Here is a 26,579-nt window from a genome sequence, read left to right as displayed (position 1 = left end):
TGTCCTCGTGGATCTGCAGAAGCCAAGAACAAAGAGGAAACTGAAAAGGGAGGTAACCCCAAGACAAACACCACTAGGGACTATAATTCAACTGAGGGTTCAGCCAAAGATCACATAGACACTGAGCCTCCCCAGCCTTTGGGCACAGTCCGAGCTGCCAGAGTCAAGAGTGTCACAGGTCCCAATAACACCAAGGATTTGGAGAGGTGCTACCAAGACCTGGTGCTTGCTCTGGACCCCAGCAGAGTAAAAAACCAGCAGCTCTGAAGTGAAACTGAACAACGAAGCAGGAAAAGAAAGGCCCGGAGGGTCAGCAGGGCAAAGACAATGAGAAAATGACCCATGTGCAGAAAGCACTGAAAACAGAGCTGAAGTCCACAAGCAGATGTTGACTTCAGAAGAAATTGATTTACAATCTGCCCTGGCCCACATGCAGCAGGTGGCCAAGGAAAGATAACTGGAGCATGAAGGTCTTACCAGCCACCTGTAGGCTTCATAGCCACACATGACAAAGCTAGAGACGACACTGTTTCTGGTCTCCACATGCAGAATGAGACTGAGAAGAATAAGCTAGAACTCATGACAGCCCCAAATCATGTGAAGCTGCACCTCCAGGAAAAGGCCAAAAGCTATGATGATCTGGAGGAAGAGAACTCTGAGCTGCAGGAAAGGCTAGAAGTACTCCTGACATAGAAGGCCAACATGAAGATCAAAATTCACAAGTTCTGACAAACACTAGTGGAGCAGGCAGAGATGGAAAGACAACTAGACAACACGAAAGAGTTGGTGACATTAAAGTTGGAGAGAGACACCTTTGGGGAGGACCTGAGGGTGGAGAGTTCCAGGTAGGAGAAGGTCTAGAAGCTGTTAGAGCAGATGAGTCAACTGAGAGAGAAGACAGAACAAGGGGTAAGGCAGATGTTGGACTTAGAAACCAACCTGGTGGAGCTGAGAAGGCAGCTGGTAGAGCCATCACCTCCCAGGGCCACCCCCAGCACCCTGCAAGATCATCTCAGGCTAAGCAGTAGCTGCAGGCCCAGGCCTTCCAGTTACAGATGGATCTCAAGAACCTGGAAGAACAACTTCACACTCAGGTATAGAAAAACCAGAGCCCCAGTCTCCAGAACGTAGAGCAGCAGCAATAGCTGTGGATACTAAAGAAGAAGGCTTTGATAAGAACCAAGAAACAAAACAAATCCGAGAAAGGCTGGATAAGTGGCACTGCATTAGACTGCAGAGCTTTTGTATGGCAAAGGACATAGCTAGCAAATTAACTAGAAAACCCACAGAGTGGGAGAAGATCTTCACTAACCATACAATGGACAAAGGCCTCGTATCTAAAATATATCAACAGCTCAAAAAATTGAATAACTCCAAAGCTAATCTCCAAAGAAACAACCATCCCATTAAAAGATGGACCCAAAACTTAAAGAGAGTCTTCTCTGAAGAAGAAATAAGAATGACCTATAGACACATGAAGAAATACTCGACATCTCTGGCCATAAAAGAAATGCAAATCAAAACAGCTCACTCCAGTTAGAATGGCCATGATCAAGAAATCTAACAACAACAGATGCTGGCAGGGATGTGGCTAGGAGGGATCACTTCTAGACTGTTGGTGGGAATGCAAACTCCTTCAATCACTATGGAAAGCAGTGTGGCAGTTCCTCAAAAGACTAAACATAGAACTCCCCTATGACCCAGCAATTCCACTACTTGGCATTTACCCAACCATCCAGAAACAAGAGCATACTAAATCCACTAACATAATGATGTTCATTGCAGCTCTATTTACCATAGCAAAGATATGGAACCAACCCACATGTCCCTCAGTTGATGAGTGGATGAACAAGATGTGATATTTATACACAATGGAATCCTATGCTGCTGTCAGAAAGAATGGCATTGTCCCATTTGTAAGGAAATACAAAGACTTAGAAAAAAATCATATTAAGTGAAGTAAGCCAGACTCAAAGGGACATAGGCTCAATTGTTTCCCTCATTTGTCATAATCAGTAGAAACCTTGGGCTCTCCTAGCAGAGATTTACAATAGAACAAAACCTAGACACATAAGGCTATATAGTGTGACGCTAAATGTAAGGACCTTCAGGACATAGAAACAAAAGCCATATAATGAGTGACTATTGACCTTAATGTACTTCGTTATCACTCATCTCTTTTGCTGTCCCTTGGTTATCTCACATTGTTACAATATTTCACCTTGTTATCTGATATATTCTATATATGCTTAATTGGTTAGTTGAAATTGGATAGGGAAGGGGGGAAATCAAAATGAGCGGCGGGTGGGGGGAGGGAAATGGGGACCATGACATGAGAAAGGGTATCAATGTTTGTGAAGTAATGCACCTTCTATTTGGTGAGTATAATGTAACCCTTCTATTAATTACAATAAAAAATATATGGAAAAAAAAGAAGGCTAAGAAATAGGACCAGTATGCTGAGGGTTGACACAAGATCCTCGAGACAATGGAAAAAGAACATGAGACCGTGAGTTACACACTCATGCACAGCTGAGAGCTGAAAGATCAGCTGGCTCAGCTGCAGGGCAAGCCTTCCACAGGTAGAGTAGTGACAAGGAGGAGCTCGCCAGAATCCTGACCTCAAGAGCAGAAGGTGAAGACACATCTGCAGGAGAAGCTAGAGAAGTTAGAAGAATGGAAAGAGGTGGCTGAGTTAAAGAGCCAGGGGACTCATAATCTGCAGGAGCTGCATGACCAGTCCCTGACCCCGCTACAGGAGCTCAGAGCCACCTGTGAACAGCACTTTGCCTCCCATCAGCAGCTGACCTTGGAGAAGGAGGCCCTGCAGCAGCACCTGCTGTGGCAGAACCAGCTGCAGGAGCAGCTAGAACAGGAGCAGGTGCCAGGTGCAGAGCAAATTGGGGCACCACACCATGCCTCAAAAGATTTGGGATACACTGAAGTGCCTGGAAGCAACAAGACAGCAGAATGAGCTGCTGTGGGACCAACTTTCTGGTTTTCCCGAGGGAAGGCGAAGGCCTGAGCAAAGAAGAAGAAAGGGGAGGGGGAAGCTTCCCCTGATGTGACTGTCCCAGAGGATGTAGACAACACAGAAGCCATGTGAGACTTTTACCTTGGAACACTATCAGTGGCTGACTCAAAGAAGGTAAAGCTCAGCTGGACGCTGAAGGAGCAGCAGGCCTACTGTGGGTGCCTGGCTAACCTGGAAGCCCAGTGCCAGAGAAAGCTGGCTTGTCTGGGGACAGGAAGCAGGACTCACAGGTGGCCAAGAAAAAGCTGAAAATCTGCTTCATCCATGACCTGCCTGACAAAGTAGACTACCAGAATCAACTGGATGACCTCCAACATCTGTGCAGCCAGATGTAAGAATGCATCAGCGCCATTGAAGAGTTCCTATTTTTCTATAATGAACAGATGGAAGTCTTTGAGGAGCTGTACCAGGAGAAAGCCTAGTGTGTTAGCCAGCTGTCTTAGAAGAGGGAAAAGAAGGCGCTGCAGGAGCTGCTGCTGTTCTTTGCAGGCGAGGGCACAGAATGCCAGGACAAGATGCTGGCAGTTGCCCAGATCTCTGTTGTTGAGGCCACCTCAGACCTGTTAGGCCCCATGAAGATGGAAGTTATGGAAGAGCAACAAGGTTTTGAGGAGGTGCAACTTGAAGACAACGTGGAGAGGCTAGGGGGCCTGACCCAGCCTCAAACCTATCACAAAGCAGATCGTGCCACTGCTGCCCCATCTCCAGCAACACCAAGAGCTTGCTGGCTTGGGCACCAAGCCCTCCTTCCCTTTCTTCTCCAGACTGATGCAAATGATGAGTGTGAGATAATTGCTATGTAAAGACCTGGCAGCCACCACCAAGAGAAGTGGGCTCCTGTCCTCTTGCATTACTCTGAGACACGGCAGCCGGATGGCTTCTCTCAGGCTTTGTTATAATGTGAGATTAGAAGGGATAACTATAAATGAGACAGCGCAGAGGCTGCTGGGAGGTAGCCCAAACACGAGGGAATTATAGAGTAATTCTTTATAAAGGAAGATGGGAGTAATGACATAGTTTTCTCTTAGCATATTGTATTAGTGATGTTATTTTTACAAATTCCATATTTTCTGATATATTTCCATGCTGATTTATGGAGTAGTTTCATAATTCTTTAGATTTTTTAAGGAAAAAAGTATTTTCTGAAATGAGTTATTTAATTATTTAAATTGGCTGGTGCATTTATGCATTTTTAATATTTTGCACCAGCAACACTGATTTTTGTTTGTATTTTAATATACTATGATAGCAGTACACAGAGGTGAAAAAATAGTACAAACTGAATATAGGATGAGACTAACTGAAAGGATCTCTAGGATATGGAAACAAGAGCTTTATCTTGTGTGATTGTTGCTCACAATGTACTTTGTTATTTCTCTTCTCTTTTTTTGCCCTTTGGTTAATCTCATATTGTTACTGTATCTGATTTTGTTACCTGGTATATTGTATATGCATTTATTTGTTTAGTTGAAATAGGAAAGGGAAGGGGGGAAAACAAGATGATTGGGAGGGGGTGGGGGGAGGGAAATGAGGATGAAAACATGAGAAGGTCTATCAATGTGTGAAAAGTAATGCACCTACTATCTGGTGAATCTAACTGTAACCCCTCTATACAATAAAAAATTTTAAAAATAGTACAAACTGAAAAAGAAGAAAAGGTTATTAAACCTGACAGTTTGGAGGAAAAATAATAAATAATATTAATTAAACAAATGGAGGTGTCCTGTAGTGGCAAAATATACTCCAAAGAAGTGCAGAAATATAGTGTATAATAACAATAATGCATAGTTATGGCCATCTATAATGAGATGTCAAGCATCTCAATTTTTCACTTATGAATTGTTCAAGTGATAAATGTGGCACACACATATACACAAACACACACATACCCCTATACAATGTAAGCTATTGTCATGGTCATCAGATCCCCACCAACCACTTTCTGCTTGATCATCATTAATGGGAGCTAGCTCATTACTTGCAGAAACCATGGATACATTGCCCAGCAACCTCCACTGTTAGAACTGTTCCAAACTTCACTGGGCCACTATTATTCAACCTGTTGCTGTCAGCGTGTCTGTTGTTCACATTATTCAACAGTATCACTTGGCTTGTTTCAGTAACCAGGATATACTACTTATGGATGCAGAGAGTCTCATTCATATTCTAAACTCAGAGCAGGAAATGAAACATGTGGGAGAACTGCAGCTGTAGCACTAAAAACAGAACCAGCCTACCACTTAATCTAGGTTCTAGACTATACTTTGTCTCCTGAACTACAGATTGGGAGATTTTCAGACATTGAAAACATACTGTCTCACAAAGGCCAGTGTAACTTCAGTCCACCATCTGCACAGCAGGTGGTGGAAGACTCTTTCCTATGGGGGGTGGGCAGGGGGGTGTCCCTGTTCCCAGGTATCACCCTCTTATCTGGCCTGTTGATGTATGTTTAGGAGAAACTACTCTGGGCCCAGCCAGCTGTGCCTCCATGAGCAGCTATCACTGAGTTCAAGGCTTCTTTTTGGAAAATTCAGGTTCATCTTCAAAACTAACAAAAGCCATAAATTCTCTTACTCTCAAAAGTATATATAAGAAACTATGACCGGGAGTTTGGCCTAGTGGTAGAGTGCTTGCCTCGCATGCACAAAGACCAGGGTTCGATTTCTCAGTACCACATACATAGAGAAAAGCCAGAAATTGTGTTGTGGCTCAAGTGATAGAGCTCTAGCCTTTAGAAAGCCCAAGTACAGTGCTCAGGCCCTGAGCTTAAACCTAAGACTGGCAAAAAAAAAAAGAGAGAGAGAGAGGGAGAGAGGGAGAAACTATGACTAAAATTTTGTATAGATGATTTAGCTACTTAGCTCTTGAACCCTATTCACCAAAAAAAATTTTTTTTTTAATTTTGGAGTATTTAGGATTGCAGATTTTTAGATGGATGCTCTATCTGTACAAAATCTTGGAAGATTCTGAATGGGCCCTACATTGGGATTCAATGTCACTTATAAATGCATAATATAAAGCTATTGAGTCACTTAAGTGTTGACAATGGTGCTAATACACAACAGGGTATTTTCTGGCCATACTCTTCAATAACGTGCTACCAAAATTCACAGTCCAACAAAACAAAGCCCAAGGCTCTCAAGTTCTTGCCAAAATAAACATGTTCACAATGATTAATTGCAAAGGAAGAGCTGTACATCTGTGTCTGAAGGCCCCTCAAAGGAAAGGGAATCCATGAATGAAAGTGAATGGAACTGTAAGTCCCTAAGCTTCTCTATTATAGACTAAACACCAAGCTGTAGTTTTCTCCCATGATTTTAGTTTCTTTCCATCCCAAATCAGTAGGATGGATTCACATTTGTAAATTGCAACTGCTAGTCCTACTATAATTCTATACACAAGAAGAAGACTGGACAGGTAAGCCATGATCATGTCCCTACCTTCTACCCATTACCGTCAACACAATCCACTGAAGTCTCTTAGGTCTTCTCTTGTATGTTGAATCTTTTCAGCTTACTTGGGGATAGAGGGGGATGTGGAGGTGGGGAAACAACTGGAAGTTTTTTCACTTCTGCTTACATTGTCTCTGTATGAGGGAAAACATTTTTAAGTGCTGCCCTAAAATTTTTGATAATGCCAATATTTGGATAACCAAAACTACTATTGAGTTAGAAATGCTTCCTATAAATGGAGACTGTTCCAAGGTCCTGAGCCAGTAAAGGTTGGGGCAATGAAGTTCCAAATTGTTTCTTACTCATTACAAAAGCATATAATCCAGTTGTGGGGAATACAACAGAGACAATGGCCTGTCCTATCAGAACAGTTACAGTTTTTGTGGCCTATGAAATATTCTGTTTCACTTAAGGTCTTTATGAACCCCTCTCCAGAAGCATTGGAAAACTGAATTGAGAACCACTAAACTGGGGGTGGTGTTACATATCTGTAGTCTCAGCTGCTCAGAAGGCAGAAGAAGGAGGATCCTCAGTTTGAGACAAGTCTAGGAAACTTAGCCAGAGATCTTATTTCAGAAAACAAAACAAAAGGGCTTGGGTGTAGCTTAGCAGTAAAACATTGGCCTAACAAGGTCAGAGCCTGGTACTAGATACAGATCCCCAGTACTGCAAAAACAATAATGAATCACTTCTTATATCTTTGACTTTCTTCTTTGTACAAATTCACCCCTCACTGTCCTTGATAACATATGAGTTTATTATGAAGTCCACAGATTATTCTCTTCTTCTCTTCACTTGGTGTGTAGCTGACATTCAGTAATAGATTCACAATCATGTCATAAAAAGTTAGGCAACTTTCAGAAGACTCAGACATATTACTTGAAAACTGGTGACATTATTAGTCCAACTATTCTTTGTTTTCATTAGAAAATAAACCTTCTGGGGTAATAGCCAACAAGGCCAATTAGCTTGACTGCAACCTCAAGAGGAATGGTGTGCCACATTCAGACTCAGACTACTGAGCCACAGAAATAGAGTAATAATTCTTAACTGATTGAGTGTGTGTGTGTATGCGCACGCGCACGCATGCACATGTATGCGCATGAGCACATATGCATGTGTGTGGGCCTGCTGATCCTGGGGTTGAACTCAAGGCTTAGGAACTATCCTTAAGCTTTTCTGCTGAAAGGCTAACACTTTACCACTTGAGCAACATTTCTGGCTTTTTTTTTTTTGGTAGTTAATTAGAGATGAGAGTCTCACAGATTTTCCTGTCTGGGCTGCTTCTAACAGTGATCCTCAGATTTCAGCCTCCTGAGACACTGCGCATATAGGTGTGAATCACCAGTGCTGGTGATTCTCATTGATACACAATATCATTTGGGGGGATGATTTGTAAATCTTTTTCTTTTCTTTATTGTTGGAGCTGGGATTAGGAATCTGTCTGGAGACTATACTTGAAATACACCACCAGCAACAGCCTAAACACACACACACACACACACACACACACACACACACACACACACACACACCCCTTTACAAAGTCCTCCAGTCATTCTGTGGGGTGAGTCTCATGCTGGTCCTAGAGAGGTAAGGAAGCTCAGTGGTTAGGAAAGCTTTCTGAGCTAAGATCCCAGCTCTTCCACTCTGGTTTTCCAATCTTGGACAGTGTCACCAGGGCCCAAGTGATCTATCTGCATAAGGCAATACATTTATAATTTACTTCAAGGAATTGATGGAAAGATTAAAAAGGTTGAGACAGGAAAAAATACTCAGAAATTGCCTTGAAATAGCAAGCACTATAATTACCTATTATCATCAGGATTACTCTGATGATTGTGAGAGAAATCCCTACCAGTAACTTACTGATTTGGTTGTTCAGCTTGAAGGCGATGTCCAACTGCAGGATAAACAGCATAAACTGGAACCAAGGACTCATCTCCATGGAGGGAAGAGGAATGTGGACAGAAAACACAATGTCATTGGCTTCGATTTCCCTCGGAATTGCTTCCTCGATGTCGCGGATCTTGTCACACTGATTGGGTCCCCAAGGCATTAGCCATTTCATCTTGTGATGGTTTTTCCGGACGTCCACACATTTCACTGACATGTAGGACACTGCAGTCGTGGGTCCTGGAGCTGAAAAGAGAATGGGTTTTAGCAAAAGAAACTATTGAAGCAATCATTTCTAGTTAATGTTCTTTCTACCACTGTCTCCTCTCCAGTTTGTGTTCTGCCTGCTGGAACTGGAGGGTCAGTAATTCATAGAGGTCTCTTACATACTTCTGAACGATCCATCCACCCACAAAAAAGATCGCATAAGTTTTATCAAGACTTCCCATTGGATTTTCACTAGTTCCTTAAAACATATATTTTATACCATCTAGTCCTTTACCTTCTCTTTCCAAACCTACATGATAAAAGCCGGTGGGCTCCAGATCCCACCTGTTTGACTTTGGCATTAGAAGTCAGGGTCTTAAGTTGGGTTATACAACTGTCAGCCAATCTGGATTAACTCACTTACATCCATATCCATTTCGGAACCCTCATCTGAGAAACAAGATGGTTTCTTCCTTGCTCTAAGATTCTACAGCAATGCTTCTGATGGAGAAGAACATGTCTACTGACCTCAGGATTCTACTTAGTATGGAATTTGTCAGAAGGGTACCAAGTATTTTTGTCAGAGTGGATGCAAACAATGACACCTGAATGGTACTATGCACTAAAAGATCATGGTGGTATAAACAAAAATAAAATTAAAATATGCACTGAAATAAAAATATAAAAAAGACAGTAGATCTAATTGGAATTATGTAATAGTAAAAACACTACGACTATAAAATAGTTACAAGATTATAACAAAAAATTCACAAAATTTAGTTTATAGCAATATATACCCAAAATTCTAATGGAAGTAACTATTGTTAGAAATATGCTCAAATACTGTTTATACATGGGTAAGTTATTAGATGAAAATTTACACATATTAAGCTATATTACTTTAATGGATTAATGGGTTTATATTAATATGTTATGGTTAATATATTTATATTAACTTTTTTTTTCTTGCCAGTTGTGGGCTTGAGCTCAGGGCCTGAGCACTGTCCTTGGATTTTCTCAAGGTTAGAGCTCTTCCACTTGAGCCTCAGCACCATTTCTGGCTTTTTTTCCTATGTATGTGGTACCGAGGAATCAACCTGGGTCTTCGTGCATGCTAGGCAAGCACTCTACCACTAAGCCAAACTCCCGGCCCTATTAACTTGGTTTTTAGCTGGGATTACAGATATATCCCACCATACCAAATGTCTCTAAAAGAGCAACTAAATCAGCACCCATTTCCCTTTAAACAGTATTTAAGCACACAAAAATGTATAAAATTAATTTTTGTTGCCAATATTTTCCATTTAATCAAAAAGTTTCAATTAGTGTTTGCAGAATAGTTGACCATATGTTATACAAAAATGCACCATTCCTTTGTCAGTTTGTAAAAGCTTTATAAATAAAAATAATTCTGAGGCTAGAGATCTTGCACGGTGGCAGGGCATTTGCCTAGCATGTACAAGACAGTGGATTTTATCTCAGGCACTGCAAAAAAAAAAAAAAAAAAAGCAAAGAATAATTGTAGGATTTTTTTTTGCTTCTAATTTCCTCTCTCTTTTCTATCTACTATCTAAATTTGCTTATGTTTTACTTTAACAAAGACATCCCAGATTTTATATAGAATCCTTTTTCTCTTTTCCTTTGTTCATGATTTGGTATTTAAAAAGCTTGACCTTTATTTCTAAATTCAATAAAGATTTACTTATATTGACTTCTAGTTGATTATATGGGAATGCTACATTCAGCTTGTTTTGACTTTAGACATAAAGTGAGGTTTTCTCTTTTCCATGTGTTGTTTATTTATTATGGAGTTCCACAGCTGGAGTTTGGACTTAGGGCCTAGGTACTGTTCCTGAGCTTTTTTTTTTTTTTTTTTTTTTTTTTGCTCAAGTGTAGAGCTCTCCCACATGATCCACAGCTCTACTTTTGGCTTTTTTGGTGGTTAACTGGAGATAAGAGTCTCATGAACTATCTTCCTCCAGCTGGCTTTGAACCATGATCTCAGATCTCAGACTCCTGATATTATAGGTATGAGCCTCTAGCTCAAAGTTCTCAGGCATGTATCAGGCATATACTACCAGACATGCTTTGAATCCTATAAATTGATAGTTATTATTAACATCAGATTAACTCCTTTCACCAATTCATTTGAAATTTGTATGTTTATTTGCTCGTTTTAATTATAATTACTTTACATGTATAAATTAGCATCATCCCCCTACATTTAGTTTTTCCCATTCAGACATTCTTTGATTATTCACCATTTCTTAAAAATACTTTCAGGGAAGTGGCACTGTGGCTCAAGGGGTAGGATGGCAGCCTTGAGCTGAATAACTCAGGGACAACACCCAGGCCCAGACTTCAAGCTCCATGACCAAAAACAAATGAACAAACAAACAAACAAGAAAAACCTTTCAGTTTTCATCAAGTGGGTTCTGCTACTAGTACAAGACCATTGTAAAATGTCTATAAAACTTTTTTTCTGAAAATTAATAGTGAAAAGGAAAAAAATCATGATTTATGCATGCAGTTTAAATATGTTGAATTATGTGCATTTAACACTAACTATACTATATGTATATATATGTTAGCAAATCTTATCTTTGATTTAATAAAAACCAGAAAACTATTTGCTGGACATGATATTGCGTCCCTGCAATCCCAGCACATAGGAAGCTGAGGCCATCCAGTAAAATTCTATCTCAAATAATTTATAAATTCTATTTAAAGCCTTTAAAAAAGAGAGAATAAGAGAAAGAAGAGAGCAGAGGAGGGAAGGGAGAAAAAAGATGGGTAGGAAAGAAGGGAAATCACACAGAAGCTCCTATAGCAAAAGGAAAGTCGTCAATGAGACAAAAGTATATAATATTTTACATGCTGTATTTTATTTCCAATGCTCTATTTTTCCATAATTATAAAATTTGAGCAGTAAAATAATGTTTATAAAAATGTAGACAAATAACAATGAAAACATACATCAAGTTACACTATCAAATTGTGCTACGCTGATGGTTTTGACATAATCACCTCTAACTCTTGCTAGGGAAGTGTTTACTTAAAACTCAAAATTCTACCACAAAAACTTCATATACCTAATCCATGTAAACTCAGCCTTCTGGCTTATTATTAGAAATATGAGTCAACCAAACTTTGGCTCTTGACTCAGCCACAGAGCCCCCTGACACTGCAAAGACCAAATGGCACATTTAACTGGACTCTTAATGTGGTTAGAGAAAAACCAACAATGAACTAAAAGTCATGAATTCCATTTTGGGAGAGTATACTAAAACCAACTGTTGCAGAAAATACTACATTTTAAAACATCAATTTTTCCAAATTTTCTTTATTCTTTTCTTTTTTCTTTCAAAAAAAAAAAAAAGCCTTTCTCCCTCCTCAGACCAAAATGAAAAATAGCCAGCCCCAATTCTTCAGCTAAGCTCCCAAACCACATTCCACACTCAACAACAGAGAGGCCCGAACACTTGCCCGGCACAGAGGCTGCATTTTTAGTGGGCTCCAAGGAACGCCTGCCTGTGTAAAGAGCCTGCATTATTTTCATTCTTTCATTAGTCTGGTATTTCATCCATAAACGAAAACAAAATCCCAAGAATACTAATATTTTCATAGAGCTCATGGCAAAGTATCAAGTACATCTGAAGATAAACTGTGAGGATGAAAATTCCTTTCATTTACTTGAAAACTTCAGACTTGTAGTCTCAAAACCTTTGGGCACGATTTTTAAACCTTATAAATTTAGTCAACATTTTTCAACTGTTCTAGTATTGCTTAAAACGGACCAAAAATGCATGAATTATTTGAGAAAGTAAGCGGGCGTCAAGATATTCACACAGGGACAGTTAATGTTTCCCCAATAACATCTTCACAACCCAGGACCACTTTCCACTGAAGCTCAAAGTGTTTCTTTGTACTAAAAAACTTACCAAGTGAACTACAAGCAAAAACATAACTAGTAAGCTAGCTGCCTGCCACCCAAGGTATTTTCATTAGCTGGAGCCAAAATTGTGGCTGCATGAATCATAAAACAGTATCTAGAATCAAAAGGACTTTGACTTTTAATTTTATTTAAGCAAGTTATTTTATTTTAAGAGAATGGAGCTAAATAAGGAAGTTGAAATTGTCTATAACCTTTGAACAAGAGACAACCTAATAACAGATACTGGTGATGATGGCTTTACTTGGTTACTTGGTTGTAGGGATTAATGAGGTTTGTATACTTAAGAGAACGCTGGATGGATTCAAGTCAACAAACTGAGTCATGTTTGCTCAGGTGAAAGTCAAAAACAACCAGTGCTCAGTATTCCCAGGATGGTAACTGCAATATTACCCAGTTCCCTTGGCTCACATTTAAATGGCTCTTCCACCCATCCCTAGCTCACGATTCAGTTGGAACTATGTTAGGCCAAAGCTCCTTCTACAGCAGTACAGTTTAGTAAAACAGAACAATGTGGCCCCAAACGACTGTGTCCAGTACTGTGAATTTCCTAATTTATATTACTAGTATGCACTGGAAAACACTGGTTCATTCTCAGCTCAATTCTCACTACTCCATCACATTTAGACTAGTTTTTCTTTCCTGATATAATATCATATTTTTGGCCTCCGTTCTTCTCCATTCCTGTATTCAAATTGTGAAATGGAACAGCAAACAACATTTAACATTAAAGGCATATGAAACCAGCAAGGCTTCTAGCAAATTCAAAATTATGAAGATATCAGTGGTCTCTTTTTCATTGTTGGTTGTGGGACTTGAAGGAAGAACCTAGGTGCTGTCCCTGAGCTTTTCCATTCAAAGCTTAACACTCTGTCCCTTGGAGCTAGAGTACCACTTGTGTTTTTCTGGTGGTTAACTGGAGATTAAACTCTTGGGGGCTTTGATGCCTGGGCTGGCTTTAAACTGTGATCCCCAGATCTCAGCCTCCTGAGTAGTTAGGATTACTTGCGTAGGCCACTGGGGCCTGACTTCAGTGGTCTCTTAGACACTTCACTCTATTAAGTGGCTATGTCTTAAGTTTCTTCTACGTAGTAAGCAATTTCAGGTGCCGCAATGAAACTGAGAGACAATTAGTAATCATGTAAAATGTAAAGAGAAAAAAAGAGACAACTACAGGGAAAATTACTTATAATTGTGGCCAATACTATATTTAAGCTGACATTACCTGTGAAAGGGCAATAGTTATTTGAGACATAGGGAAGAGAAGAATTCCAGCCATCATCACAGTTATTCTGAACAAAAATGTAAGAGAACAGTGACTAAACCTGTTCTTCTTTTGGAAGATTGTTCATCCACCCCAGTCAGCTAGCTTCCTGTTATCTCATCTCAAATGGCTATTCAGTTGACAAATTACTAGCCAGACAACCACTACCATTTTCATGCTCAAGTTGAGTCAACATCAAATCATTAGCCTTACTCCCTCCAGGACTTGAAATTCAAAAGTTGGAAAGAGAGATACACAACTTGACCACCTCCTAGAAAAGTTAAACTAAAACTAAAACATATTTGCAAGGCACACAGTCTCCATTTAAGCCAGCCAAGACTATTTATTTCTCTACTTTATTACAAGTAATAAGATTCTTTCAGAGGTTACCTAGGAGTATTACTCTCCTGTAGTCACTATGCTAACTAAAGATAGAGACAGATGATAGTTCCAGACTCTAAGTTGCTCCCAGTCTAGTGTAGGAGGCTAAGGAGTCTGCAAAGAAGCATGTCTGCCCGAGAATTGTTCTGACAGGGTCTGCACTGAGTACTTTGGTCTTGAAAGGAGTTGAAGATAGCTGCTAGCCTTGAATGACAGTAAGGGTCAGACAAAGGAGGTAGAGACCAAGGAAGGAAGACTCTGAGGAAGAGCATGTGCCTCAGCATAGGAATCACAGCTTTGAAAGCTCTCCAAGTCTGAATACAGAAAACTAAACAGAGACCATCTAACAAAATGGCAAAAGGCACTAGCACTCACCCCTTCCTTTGTCTATTTCAATTCCTGGCTTGTTCTAGCTAGTAGGCATCCATCAAATCAGAGTCTTACTTTCTACTTCCCTAATAGTTACTACTCAGTTCTATAGAGTGATAAATAGAAGGAATAATCAGAGACCTACACATAACCAATAATTTTTATTTGGAAGGATGTTTTGTTACAAAACTTTGTGTGTGTGTGTGTGTGTGTGTGTTTCTCTTTTACTGTTTCTGCCTCTGTCTCTGTCTCTCTCTCTCTCTCTCTCTCTCTCTCTCTCTCTCTCTCTCTCTCTCTCTCTCTCTCTCTCTCTCTCTCTCTCTCTCTCTCTCTCTCTCATCTACAGCTACTACAAAACCAGACAGGAGACCTGGAGAGAAAGGGGCATCTTGAGCAGGTGGTCTGAGTGGGACAGAGACACTCCACTCCCTGTTCTTGCAACAGGGCCACAAAGAGTCTTTGAAGTCTCAATCATCAGGTAATAATAGCCTTCCCCTAAATTAGACCAGGAATGTCTGCCTCCTAACAAAGATGATATTTAAAGATTAATCTCCTTTGGGCTACAAGGGGAAGGAATGCAGGGAACAGACAAGTTTGTAAGGATAATCTGTGCTTACAGGCATTAATAAGCACAACTTTGGAATCTGGAAACAGAAAAGAAAACCATCTTTTTCAACTTGGTCAAAGATTTCAGAAATATTTTCAGAAACTTTATTTTTGCAGTTTCATTCAGCTAACAAAAAACAGCCAAACAAAGATATGCATTGATTTTAAAATCATGCAAGTAGTAATAGAGGGGATTAGATTTACCTCTTGAACCTAGTCACAGTTGAAAATCTACTGTCACTATCTTACAAGTTAAAAATAGGAACATTCAGGGCTGGGAGTTTGGCCTAGTGGTAGAATGCTTGCCTAGCATGCATGAAGACCCGGGTTTGATTCCTCAGTACCACATAAATAGGGGTAAAAAAAGGCTGGCAATGGTGCTGAGGCTCCAGTGGTAGAGCTCTAGCCTTGAGAAAGTCCAAGGACAATGCTCAGGCCCTGAGCTCAAGCCCAGGACTGGGAAAAAAAAAAGAAACATTCTGTTTATTTATCTATACTTCATAATTTCATTTGACATTTTTTCTACTTTGTTGAAAAGAAAAAACCAGGCTGTGGGGGTGGGGGAAGATACCTAGAAGTATTAGCCATTATGAAGAAATAATGGAATTACTAAGATTGACTAAGCCTATGTCTACCTCTTCAAGGTATAGGACCAAAACAATTGCTGGATAATTCAATTCCCAAGAACTACTTTCTCCTGAACTTTCCCCTGAAGCTAAGTGGCTCAATAATACTTCACTTGGAGTGTAGAGGCACCCTCCATAGACCATATTTATAAGCAGTTCATTTTTACAAAACTATTTACCATGACTGGGAGTTTGGCCTGTGGTAGCTTGCTTGCCTAGCATGCATGGGTTCGATTCTTTGGTACCATGTAAATAGAAAAAAGCCAGAAGTGGTGCTGAGGCTCAGGTGGTAGAGCTCTAGCCTTGAGAAAGTCCAAAGACAGTGCTCAGGCCCTGAGCTCAAGCCAAGGACTGGCAAAACAACAACAACAACAACCAACCAACCTAGTTAGTTCTAAGCTTTGCTTATCTGAACATCTATGGTTCCTTGAAAAAGAGAGGGGGGGGGCAGAATCAAAGGAACCTAACTGGAAATGTGTTATTTAAGCAACTACAATGTTTACTCTAACATCTATGCTGTTGTTGTTGTAGGTCATGGAGCTTGAGCTTGTGGCCTGTCTCTGTCCCTGACATTTTCACTCAAGGCTACTACTCTACCACTTTGAGCCACAGCATCTCTCCCATTTGTCTGGTGGTGAATTGGAGATTGAGAGTCTCACAAACTTTCTTGCCTGGGTTGGCTTTGAACCTTGATCCTCAGATCTCAGCCTCCTGAGTAGCTAGGATTATAGGTTTTAACCAACAGTGCATGTGTTCCATTGAGATTCACTAGACATTCTTTGTGTCCTTCTCTAGCTCAAAAATCATGGAATAGACTGCACAATTTAAGGTCACATTCTCTAGTTGAGTTGTGAAGTCTTAGACAACCTTCCTTGAGCCAACTCTGCACTGTTCACTTTTCACCTGAAAAGATTACTATCTTCCAAGGTAGATAGATACCTAAGTTCCCAATTTCTCATTAGAATGATAGCTAAAGAAATTTTAGCTCCTTAGAAATTTAAGCTAAAGAAAGTTCAAATCTTATGTTAAAGTGACTTAAGAGCTAACTTGGTCATTCCTTCACTGAAATTACTAGGAAGTTATAATGGCCAGTCATGTATTTATCTCTCCCATTTGAGCATAAAATTCTCCCATATTTCCACCATACCAATTATATCTTACCATAAAATTAAATAAAAAAGTATTATTTCACCATTTGATCACAATTACTGTTGAGCTTGAAGTATGTTTGCAGGGACTAGTGTCATTAGAATCATTCCCTTGAGCACAATATGGGGTACAGCAAGATGCAACCCATTCCTGCCAGCCGTTTTCAGTAAGTAAGTAACTCTGATCACATCTGTTCTAGGAAAGCTACAGCTTCTAATAAAGCCTAACATTCCTCAACATTCAACTCCTACCATCAAGATGCACGAACCCGCCCACTCCCAAGATGGCCAAATTGAATGCAAAGTAATTCATTCTATGCATACACCAGTGAAAAACTTACCAGTGATTCCCTAAGACAGAAATGGCATGGACGATTTGACAGCAAAGTTTCTGAAATTACAGCAAACACTTGTGTAATTCATTCTGACTCACCCCTCCCCCACCAAAAAAATGATATGTTTACAGCTTCAGTGGATGAGGGTTTTTAAATAGTTGGCCTGGGATCTCAATTGTTGAGGAGCCAAAGATGTAACAGCTTTGAAGAATAGAAGTACTCTATGTTTGTCAAGAATCTATGTGGCAATCAGTACCACTTGTCTTCCATTACTTGCCTGGCTTGGATCCCATGAAACAGAGGAATATTACAGCCCTAGTGGAGGGAGGAGCACGCTGGGGAAGCAGGGGGACCAACAGTGCTGTGAGTTACTGAGCCAAACTCTTCCATAGTATTTGAAATGCAGTGATAAACATGAAATAATTTGAGGCAAAAAAATGCCAGATTTATTTAGTTACTTTTGGACAAAAAAAGTAAAAATGCACAGAAAGGACCCTACCATATGTATTCATTAGATATACTGTGGTCCAAATTTGGATTAAAATAAACTAATCATCATGTTTGGTGTTCAACAACAAAGAAAGACTAAAGCAAAAAGCCCAACAGAAGGACTCCTATTACTATTCTACCCTCTGTCCCTGAAAAAAAAATGTCTGCTTTTACTGTTTCCCCTTCACTCTTGAAATACTCAAAACAGCAAAAATTAAACACACAGGAAATGAACACAAACAGAGAAAGACCAAATGGCTCATCTGCTGACGCTATTGCTCATTGCTCAGCAAACCAGTCATCTGGGCTAAATTTTTGACTTTGTGCCAGTGCTTCAAAAATCAGCCACCTTTCAGCCAAAAGACTGCATGGAACAAAGCCAAGACCACCTGTGGAAAGGGAATCAGTGTCTCATACTTCACCAGCTTGGGCCATGATCTCATAAACCTTGTATGGAAGGGGAACTACCCTTGAGGTGGGAAGCTCTTGAAAGCCCTTGTAGAAGCCCGCTAACAGAGCTGTAGTACGGGCTTGAAAAAAAGGAGGACAACTAACTCTACAAGATTATCATGGACACATTTTTCTACTGAAACTTTAGCAACAGAGAAACCCCAAATTAAACTTCTCAGAGAAGCAGTCTGCTGCTTTCTTCCGAAGTTCAAATTTCTAGCATCTGTTATTTATAATTTGACAATGTTAACAGACATCAAATATTTATAAATTGTAAGTAAAAATATTATCTATGTGAATGAAAGTACCAGGTACTTTATCATGTATTGGTCATTTAATTCTCCCAGTAAATATTGCAAATTGCATTCTGATTAGGGTTTTACATTCTATCAATGAATAGCAGCGCTAACACTGGAACCCAGCGTTACTCCTCCCAATATATCATGTGGCCTCTAAACTATCCATTATTTAAATCAGCTCTCATTATGTATTAGCTCATTTGTCTTCCCTTAGAGGGATAGAGACATGCAGTTATTGGAGCTTGCCAGAGCACAAACTAGCACACAAATAGACCCACCATGTAGCTTATCTGGGAAATACACGGTAGGGATAGAGCCAGGTGCCAGGGTCTCATACCAATAATCTTAGCTACTCAGGAGGCTGAGACCTGGAGGACGATGGCTGGAAGTATGCTTGGGTAGAAAAGTCCATGACAAGACTCTATTTCAACTAAGAAAAATGCTGGACTGGAAGTGTAGTCCACATACATGAGCGCCAATTGTGAGTAAGCAAGCTAAGTGAGCCTCTGAGACCCTGATTGTAAGTCCCAACAATGAGACACACACACATACACACAGGATCATGAAGGGATGACAGACTAGCAGGGTCATCTATATGTAACATATTCTCAGGAATCCAGAGCTGCCGTGAGAAAATGGCTCTTACACTCTTTCTAGGTAGAATAAGGGACAGTTTGAGTTTAGGAAGAATTTACTGATAACTTAGGTAGGTATAAACAATGGCACGATTTGACTCAGAAGAGAGTGAGTTTGCCAACCATGGGAACATTTCAGGAAGTATCTGCAGAGATTGGAGCCCAAATTAAATGTTTCTGGAGTCACACCAAAGTGATAAAGTCTGTCAGGGATGTACACATAGGGTATACTGGGGAGTGGAGACTTTCAGGCCCAGTAAAGAATTGCACAGTTTATTGATTGTTTTCCTCCTTTTCTGGCCTGTTGCGGGAAAACAGATAAAAGCCATCGGCGATACAAAAAGTACAAAGCATTCTGAAGGGTCAAAAAATAACTGTTGTAAAACCTAAATCAGAGTTCTCTAGGAGTGAGTAGAGAGAGGAACAGTTTTTCCCCTAGGGCAGGATGTAGACAGTATCTAGAAACATTCTTCAGTGGATGTTATTGGCTTGTCATGTAGAAAGGCCAGGGATGTTCCTGGATATTCTTTAAGGCACAAAACATTCCCCTGTCCTACTACAGTGATTTGTCCAGCCCCATACATTAGAGGCTAAGGAACCCTAACACATGGTCAAAAATTTAAAAAAAAAGTTTTGCCCAACTCCATAAAAATCAATGAAAATTAAAAAATTTTAAAGAAACATTAAAAAATAATTGTCTTTGCTGTACTGTGTAAGCAGAGATCACATAGTCAAGGGGAGCTTATCAGGAATTTAACAAATGCCAATAATCACCTTCCTTTCCCTAAGTATTTACATAAAAACTGGCCCCTATAATTTGTGAATTCCATGGAATTAAGGAACAAGTCGAATTTTGAGTCATCTGCAGTTTTAACATTCATAACCTTAGGAATTGTAGTTTTCTTAAGGAAAGAACAAAAATGAAGTGAAATCACTACTCACACGTCAAGTACTTTAACATTTTTATTATTTCTAGGTTCTAACTTAAGTGCCATCTTCCCTCAACTTGCTGAATGCCTGTAACCAGCCAACCTCTGAGTTATTCTCCTGTTTCCCTATAGTAATAGATAATCATTTCCTTCTCTGGTGTCAATATCATCCATCTGTTTTTATTTGATTATTTTATTTTACTTGCCAACCTGATAAGGTTCTCTCCCCCCCGCCCCGCCCCATCAGTACTGGGGCTAGAACTCAGGGCTTGGGCACTGTCTTTGGTTTTTTTCAAGGCTAGCACTCTACCACTTGAGCTGCACTACCATTTCCAGCTTTTTTCTGTGTATATGGCACCAAGGAATCAAACCCAGGGTGCTTCCTATCCCATATTCTAACTTCTTAAAGGGAGGAATCATATCCTTTCTTAGTAAGGAACTACTTCTATTATAGTGTTTATCACATAATAAATATGCTTAATTAGGTCTAATTTATCTAATAAACTTTTATCAAACACCTATTAGACATCGTCGCAAAGATGGTGGGTTAGAGTAATGGCCTGCCTATACCAACATATCTTTAGGACTGACTCTTTCTCAGAAGCAGTTTGAGAGCCATTGCTGCCTCTCATGCTCCAACATCCCAAGAATACATTTGTGCCCCAGTTGACACTTTTTTTTTCTTTTGTTTTTTCAGCCAGTTTTGAGGCTTGAACTCAGGGCCTGAGCCCTGTCCTTGAACTTTTCACAAGGCTAGTGCTCTACCACCTGAGCCACAGCACCACTTCCAGCTTTTTTCTACGTATGTGGTACTGAGGAATCAAACCCGGGTCTTTGTCCATGCTAGGCAAGCACTCTACCACTAGGCCAAACTTCCGGCTCTGACACTTATTCCTTAAAGGCACGTACGTGTCAATCAATGTATAAATACTAAATTTTGAGTATGAAAATAACCTTTTTCTCAACAATCACCCCTGGTCCACTAGAAGCAATTTACACATCAAAAGATGACAGAGGCATCAGGCATATACTAACAATAATAACAACAACAATAATAAATAATGGCCTTTTTTTTGGCCAGTCCTGGAGCTTGAACTCAGGGCCTAAGCACTGTCCTTGAACACTTTTTGCTCAAGGATAGCACTCTGCCAATTTGAGCCACAGCACTACTTCCATACCACATACTTTTCTAAATATGTGGTACTGAGGAATCAAGCCCAGGGCTTCATACATGCTAAGCAAGCACTCTACCAATAGGCTATGCTTTCGGTCAATATAGGACATTTTTGGAAAACAGTTCCCAAAGGATTTGTAGCCAAAATTCCTACTATTGGCACATGCTTAGATGACTCCTCTTTTGCACAGTTCCTGGAAAATGAGGTTGTCAAAGGCCAGATGCATAGTTATTCAATTTATTCTAGCAGTGTGCTAAGGGTTGGAAGGCCTGCATAATTGGAAAGCAAACTGGAGAGACAAAAATTAGATAAAATGGCCACATTTCAGTCTTGCATATTATGTAATAAATGACTACGTGAGTTAAAAGTGTTATGACAAAACTCACATTTTTGAGAGCACACATATCATTTCCTTCACAGTTTAGAAAGAAGAGCGAACATCCTTCTCTCAGGCTCCAACAAAAGCCAGGACAACATCTTAGCTACCTTTATGTGCTTCTTATGCAAGAACTCCAAATTAGTTTTTCTCTCTGTCCCATTGAATTACACAAGGAAGTTCCCAAAGAATTAGTAGTGAACGAAAGCAATATGAGCTTCGTATGGAGAAGGAACTGCGGGGTGTATAGGAAAGGTCTGGGAGCTTCAGCATGGTGATCCCTGTGACTTGCCAAGCCTTCTCCTTCTAGGCATCTCCTCCCCTCACTGTCTTTCATTTCACATCTGTTAGAGGAACAAATCTTCACAGTCTTGTCCTGTTCTGGTTTGTTAGTTTGGTATCTGAATGAGTTTGGAGTGTTTTCTGCCATCCAACAACTGGTGAGTCCAAAGAAATGTTCCAAAAAGCAAGAGTAAGCTAAAGCCATCTATTCATGAAAAGCTTCATCTTGATGTGCTCTCTAGAGTGGAATTGTTCCTATATTATTTGCTATGAGAAAGTGGGCATAATCCAATCACAAAGAAAACCTTTAGGGAGAAATAACAGCAACAACAACAACAAAAAAAAAAAAAACCCTCCATTTCAGCTTCCAGCCAATGGCCCTCACACTCACAGATTAATACAACACAAAGGCATTCCAATACAATGAAATAATTTGGATCATGTCCAGCCTCCATTTTTTAGGATGACAGAAATACTCTCAGTAGAGCTAAGCCTGTTATTCAGAAGAAATGAAAGTCATGCCATTCACTGTCCTAAACCAAGTCAACAATAAAATTTGCTAATGCAACATCGATTTATAACATTTGTTAGCAATTTCATTTGTACTGCTGGCCTTATAATTGATGAATTCTTTTTGCAATTTATTTCAAAATTTATCAGTCAACTACCACTTATTTAAAAAAATGTTGCAGTATATAAGGGAATCACTTTCCCAGGACTGGTTCTTGTTGTTACTGAAGACATAGAGGGTAAGAAAAACTAAAAGCAAGAGCAGAGACAAAAACCCTTGGATTCAATTCCCAACTCTTGTCACTTGCTAGCAATTGAGTTGGGCAACTTATATAGTCAGATTTCCTTTTGCAAAATTGTGATAAGACATCCAATTCATGCATTTGTTATGAAGGTTTGAAAGGTCTTTTATAGCACCTTTGTCTGTTATGGCATTCATGAACTACTCTTACTAGCAATCGTGGAAGCAGGTAGAGTGTAGAAACCAATAGGAAATGAGGGCATATTAGTAGTTCTCTGTTCTATCTTCTCTCCCTGAAGGATCTGTTATGCACAACCCACAAACTAGGAAGTGTGGATCTTGGGTATTAAAAACAGAGTTCTAACAGACACCAGTGGCTCATGCCTGTAATCTGAGCTTCTCATGAAGCTGAGATTTTTTAGGATTGCAGTTTGAAGCCAGCCCATGAGTGTCTTATCTCCAATTTACTACCAAAACTCTAGCAGCAGAGTTGTGGCACAAGTGGTAAAGTGCTCAAGGACAACACTCAGGCCTTGAGTGTCAGATTTGTCTTCCAGGGCTGGCTTTGAACCTGGAAGACAAATCTGACAGATTCATCTCCAATTCACCAGCAAAGAACCAGAAATGGAGGGTTCCTGCCGGGAGCAAAAATGTCAAGCAAGAGTGTGAGGCCAAATTCACTTATATACACAAACAAAACAAAAGGCAATTTGCCACACTTCTCAGTAAACAGCACCAAATGTCAAGATAGTTCTATAAAATGTTTAACTGAAAGATCCAAGAGGATTTTCTAAGAAATACACCAGTATTATATTGCCAAAAATCACTTGGGGAGGAGGGGTAAAAGATATCACTCCTGATTAGAAACTCATGCTTTGCCCCAACCACTGAGTCAAAAACCTCACACTTCCATTCAATCATCCTGTAATGTTCTGTTTTTCACAGAGCAACTATAAGGATTCCAAGTTCTCAGTAATCTATCCCATTAGTTAACCTACATGCTGGTTATCAGGTTGTCATCTATACATTATAAATGATAACAACAAATACCACTTGATGATCTCCTTGCTTTTCCTTCTTTTGGGGGGGGGGGGAGCAGTGACACTGGGTGTCTTTCTCATTGAGCTACATCTCAATCTCTTTTTGCTTTATTTGGGGACAGGGATGATGAATGTGCCCTGCCCAGCCTTAACTCAGATTTAGGTTTCTCATAGAAAGTGAGATGATTTTGCCCAGCTTCGTGATTTCTTTTTCTTTCTTTGTTTATTCTTTCTCTTTTTTAACTTTTTTTTTGGGGGGTGGGGGTCATGGGGCTTGAACTGTGGGCCTGGGCAAGTCCCTGAGCTCTTCAGGTCAAGGCTAGTGCTCCATAACTTGAGCCATAGTGCCACTTCTGGTTTTCTGGTGGTTAGTTGGAGATAAGAGTCTCATGGACTTTTGTGGCCAGGCTAGCTTTGAACCATGATTATCAGCTTTTAGCCTCCTGAGTAGCTAGGATTACAGGTGTTAGCCACTGGTGCCTGGCTCAGCTTTGTGGTTTTTATGTGCTATGTAATTTACCAGGATTGATTTTCTTTCTTATACAAAAGTAACCAGCAGTTAATGTTTAGAGCTGTGTAAAATGTGGCTCTACAAAATGAACACAATTTATCCAGAGTCACAACCAGTAAGTAACTGCGCTGGAAACTGACCTAAATCCACCTCAGTTTACTTCTTTTCTTTTGTCTTAGCCATATCATTTTGTTTAATCAGAAAAATGAATGCAGAGGTACATGAGCAATTAGTTTAAATCCACATACAGACTGTTTTCAGCATAAGCTAGTCAGCAGTATGGGTATCTTTGTTCTAACACAATCAATACACTGATTTTAAATTATGGATTCTCATGAAAACCAGAAAATGGTTTTCTCTAAGTTGAAACAACAATCAGTAGCTGGTTGCCATGGTAGCAGAGGTAAACTTAACCTTGACTGGAAATGCAATCACTAGAAAGTGATAGTGAGTATGGTTAGGAGTCTAAACGAGAGAGAGGGAGGGGGGAGAGGGAGAGAGGGACAAAAGACAAAAAGGGACATAGCACTAGGAAAAGACAAAGTCAGAGAAGGAAAGTGAGTTATTCAAAAGGCAATTATTCCAAAAAGCAAATTTTAGATTTTATGGGTGGAATTAGAATGTGACAATGACATCAGTTTTCCACTGAATGATAAGAAAGGATATTTAATCATCATAGTTTTTCCACTGGGTGGAACAATGAAAGAAGTGGGTTTTTTTTAGGAGTGGTTTAGACAACGATATGGTGCTGGTGCAGAGAGCTTTGGCAGGGAAGTGGTGCCTGTTGGGAGACTCCAGTATGAGTGAGGCAGGATTCAATAAATTTCCAGGTCCTCTCCAAAGCAAAAATAGCTGATGCTGCAACAAATTAATAAAGTACGAATTCCCTGTTGAGAACAAATGAATGGAAGGTGGTAGTGGCGGGCAGGGTCTCTACTGGACAGGAAGCACAGTAGCTCAGTGGTATATCAGGAAAAGTAAATTCCAGTCTTACTTGGAAAGAAAATGTATTTTGTACTCAAGGCTAGTGCACTACCATTTTTGGCTTTTTGGGTGCTTAATTGAAGTTAAGAGTCTATGGACTTTTCTGCCTGGGCTGGCTTTAAACTATGATCCTCAGATCCTCCAAGGGTAGGGTGTAGTCTTGACCTGAAGAGCTCAGGAACAACATCCAGGCTCAGAGATAGGGCTGTAGCCTTGACCTGATGAGCTTGGGCCCAGAGGTAGGGCGGTAGCCTTGATCGGATAAGCTCAGGGACAGCACCCAGGCCCAGAGTTCAAGCCCTACAACTTACCAAAAAAAAAAAAAAAAAGCCATAAGTTGCACTTTGGCTCAAGTGGTAGAGAGCTAGCCTTGAGTACAAAGAGGCTCAGGAACAGTGCCCAGGCTCTGAATTCAAGCCACAGGACTGGCAAACAACAACACAACAACAAAAGATTAAAAATCCAACCAAGGGCCAGGAATTTGGCCTAGGGACAGAGTGCTTGCCTAGAGTGCACAAAGACCCGGGTTTGATTCCTTGGTACCACATACACAGAAAAAAAAGCCAGAAATGGTGCTGTGGCTCAAGTGATAGAGCTCTAGCATTGAGAAAGCCCAAGGATATCGGCAGGCCCTGAGTACAAGCAAAAATAAAAATAAAAAAATAAAAACAAAAGCAAAAGTCTAATAGATAGCTAGTCATTAGTTGACAGCTTTTGTTTTGTTATTCTTTACTCATCTTATCTTAAAAATTGATTATAAAAGTTCTCATCGTTAAGTTCAGTGAATGAATAGGACAAGGAAAAACTCAAAGTTTATTCTTAGAAAACCAACGACAAGTAAGGTAGCTGCGGCTCAAGCCTATAATCCTAACTACTCGAGAGGCTGAGATCTGAAGGATTGCAGTTGGAAGCCAGCCTGGGTGGGAAAAGTCAGAGACTCTTATTTCTATTACACCACAAAAATGTAGAAGTAGAGTTTTGGCTAAAGTAGTAGAATGCCAACCTTGAGCAAAAAGCTCAGGGAAAGTGCTCAAGTACTGAGATAAAGCCCAGTATCTGCATCAAAAAATGAAAAACAGCAATAACAACCCAAAACAAAAAAACAGAAAACCAATCACATTACAAATTTATAGGCCTGTAACAGAAAATTAAATTGTTACATCTCACAAGGCACAAAAAAACACCCTTGGAAAAGAGTAATTGGAAGAATCACAGACTTAAAAAAAATATGTACATATATATATATATATATATCTTGCCATGTTAAATATGAATACTTAAGAGAGTTTTCTCTATCTCTTCATCTCCAGAGCATTCAAAGCATTTACAGTCTCATTATTTTATACAACAGCCATTAAGTGGGCACCAAAGGTCATTATCTTCCTTTG

The 26,579-nt window shown here is 39.9% G+C and overlaps 1 protein-coding gene across 1 annotated transcript in view; it reads right to left on the bottom strand.

Moving 5' to 3' along the window:
• The window catches only part of Wls (Wnt ligand secretion mediator), a 99,687-nt gene that overhangs the window by 51,368 nt on the left and 21,740 nt on the right, over positions 1–26,579 (bottom strand). The window contains exon 2 of the mRNA XM_090334631.1: positions 8,356–8,628. Coding sequence (XP_090190757.1) covers positions 8,356–8,628 — 273 coding nt within the window. The remainder of the gene's footprint in view (positions 1–8,355; positions 8,629–26,579) is intronic.

This window comes from Megascapheus bottae, chromosome 6 (assembly GCF_031878675.1).
Source record: "Megascapheus bottae isolate mThoBot1 chromosome 6, mThoBot2.hap1, whole genome shotgun sequence".
Lineage (NCBI taxonomy): Eukaryota > Metazoa > Chordata > Mammalia > Rodentia > Geomyidae > Megascapheus > Megascapheus bottae.
The sequence above is the reverse complement of the archived record's forward strand: the minus strand, read 5'-3'. Positions and strand labels throughout refer to the sequence as shown.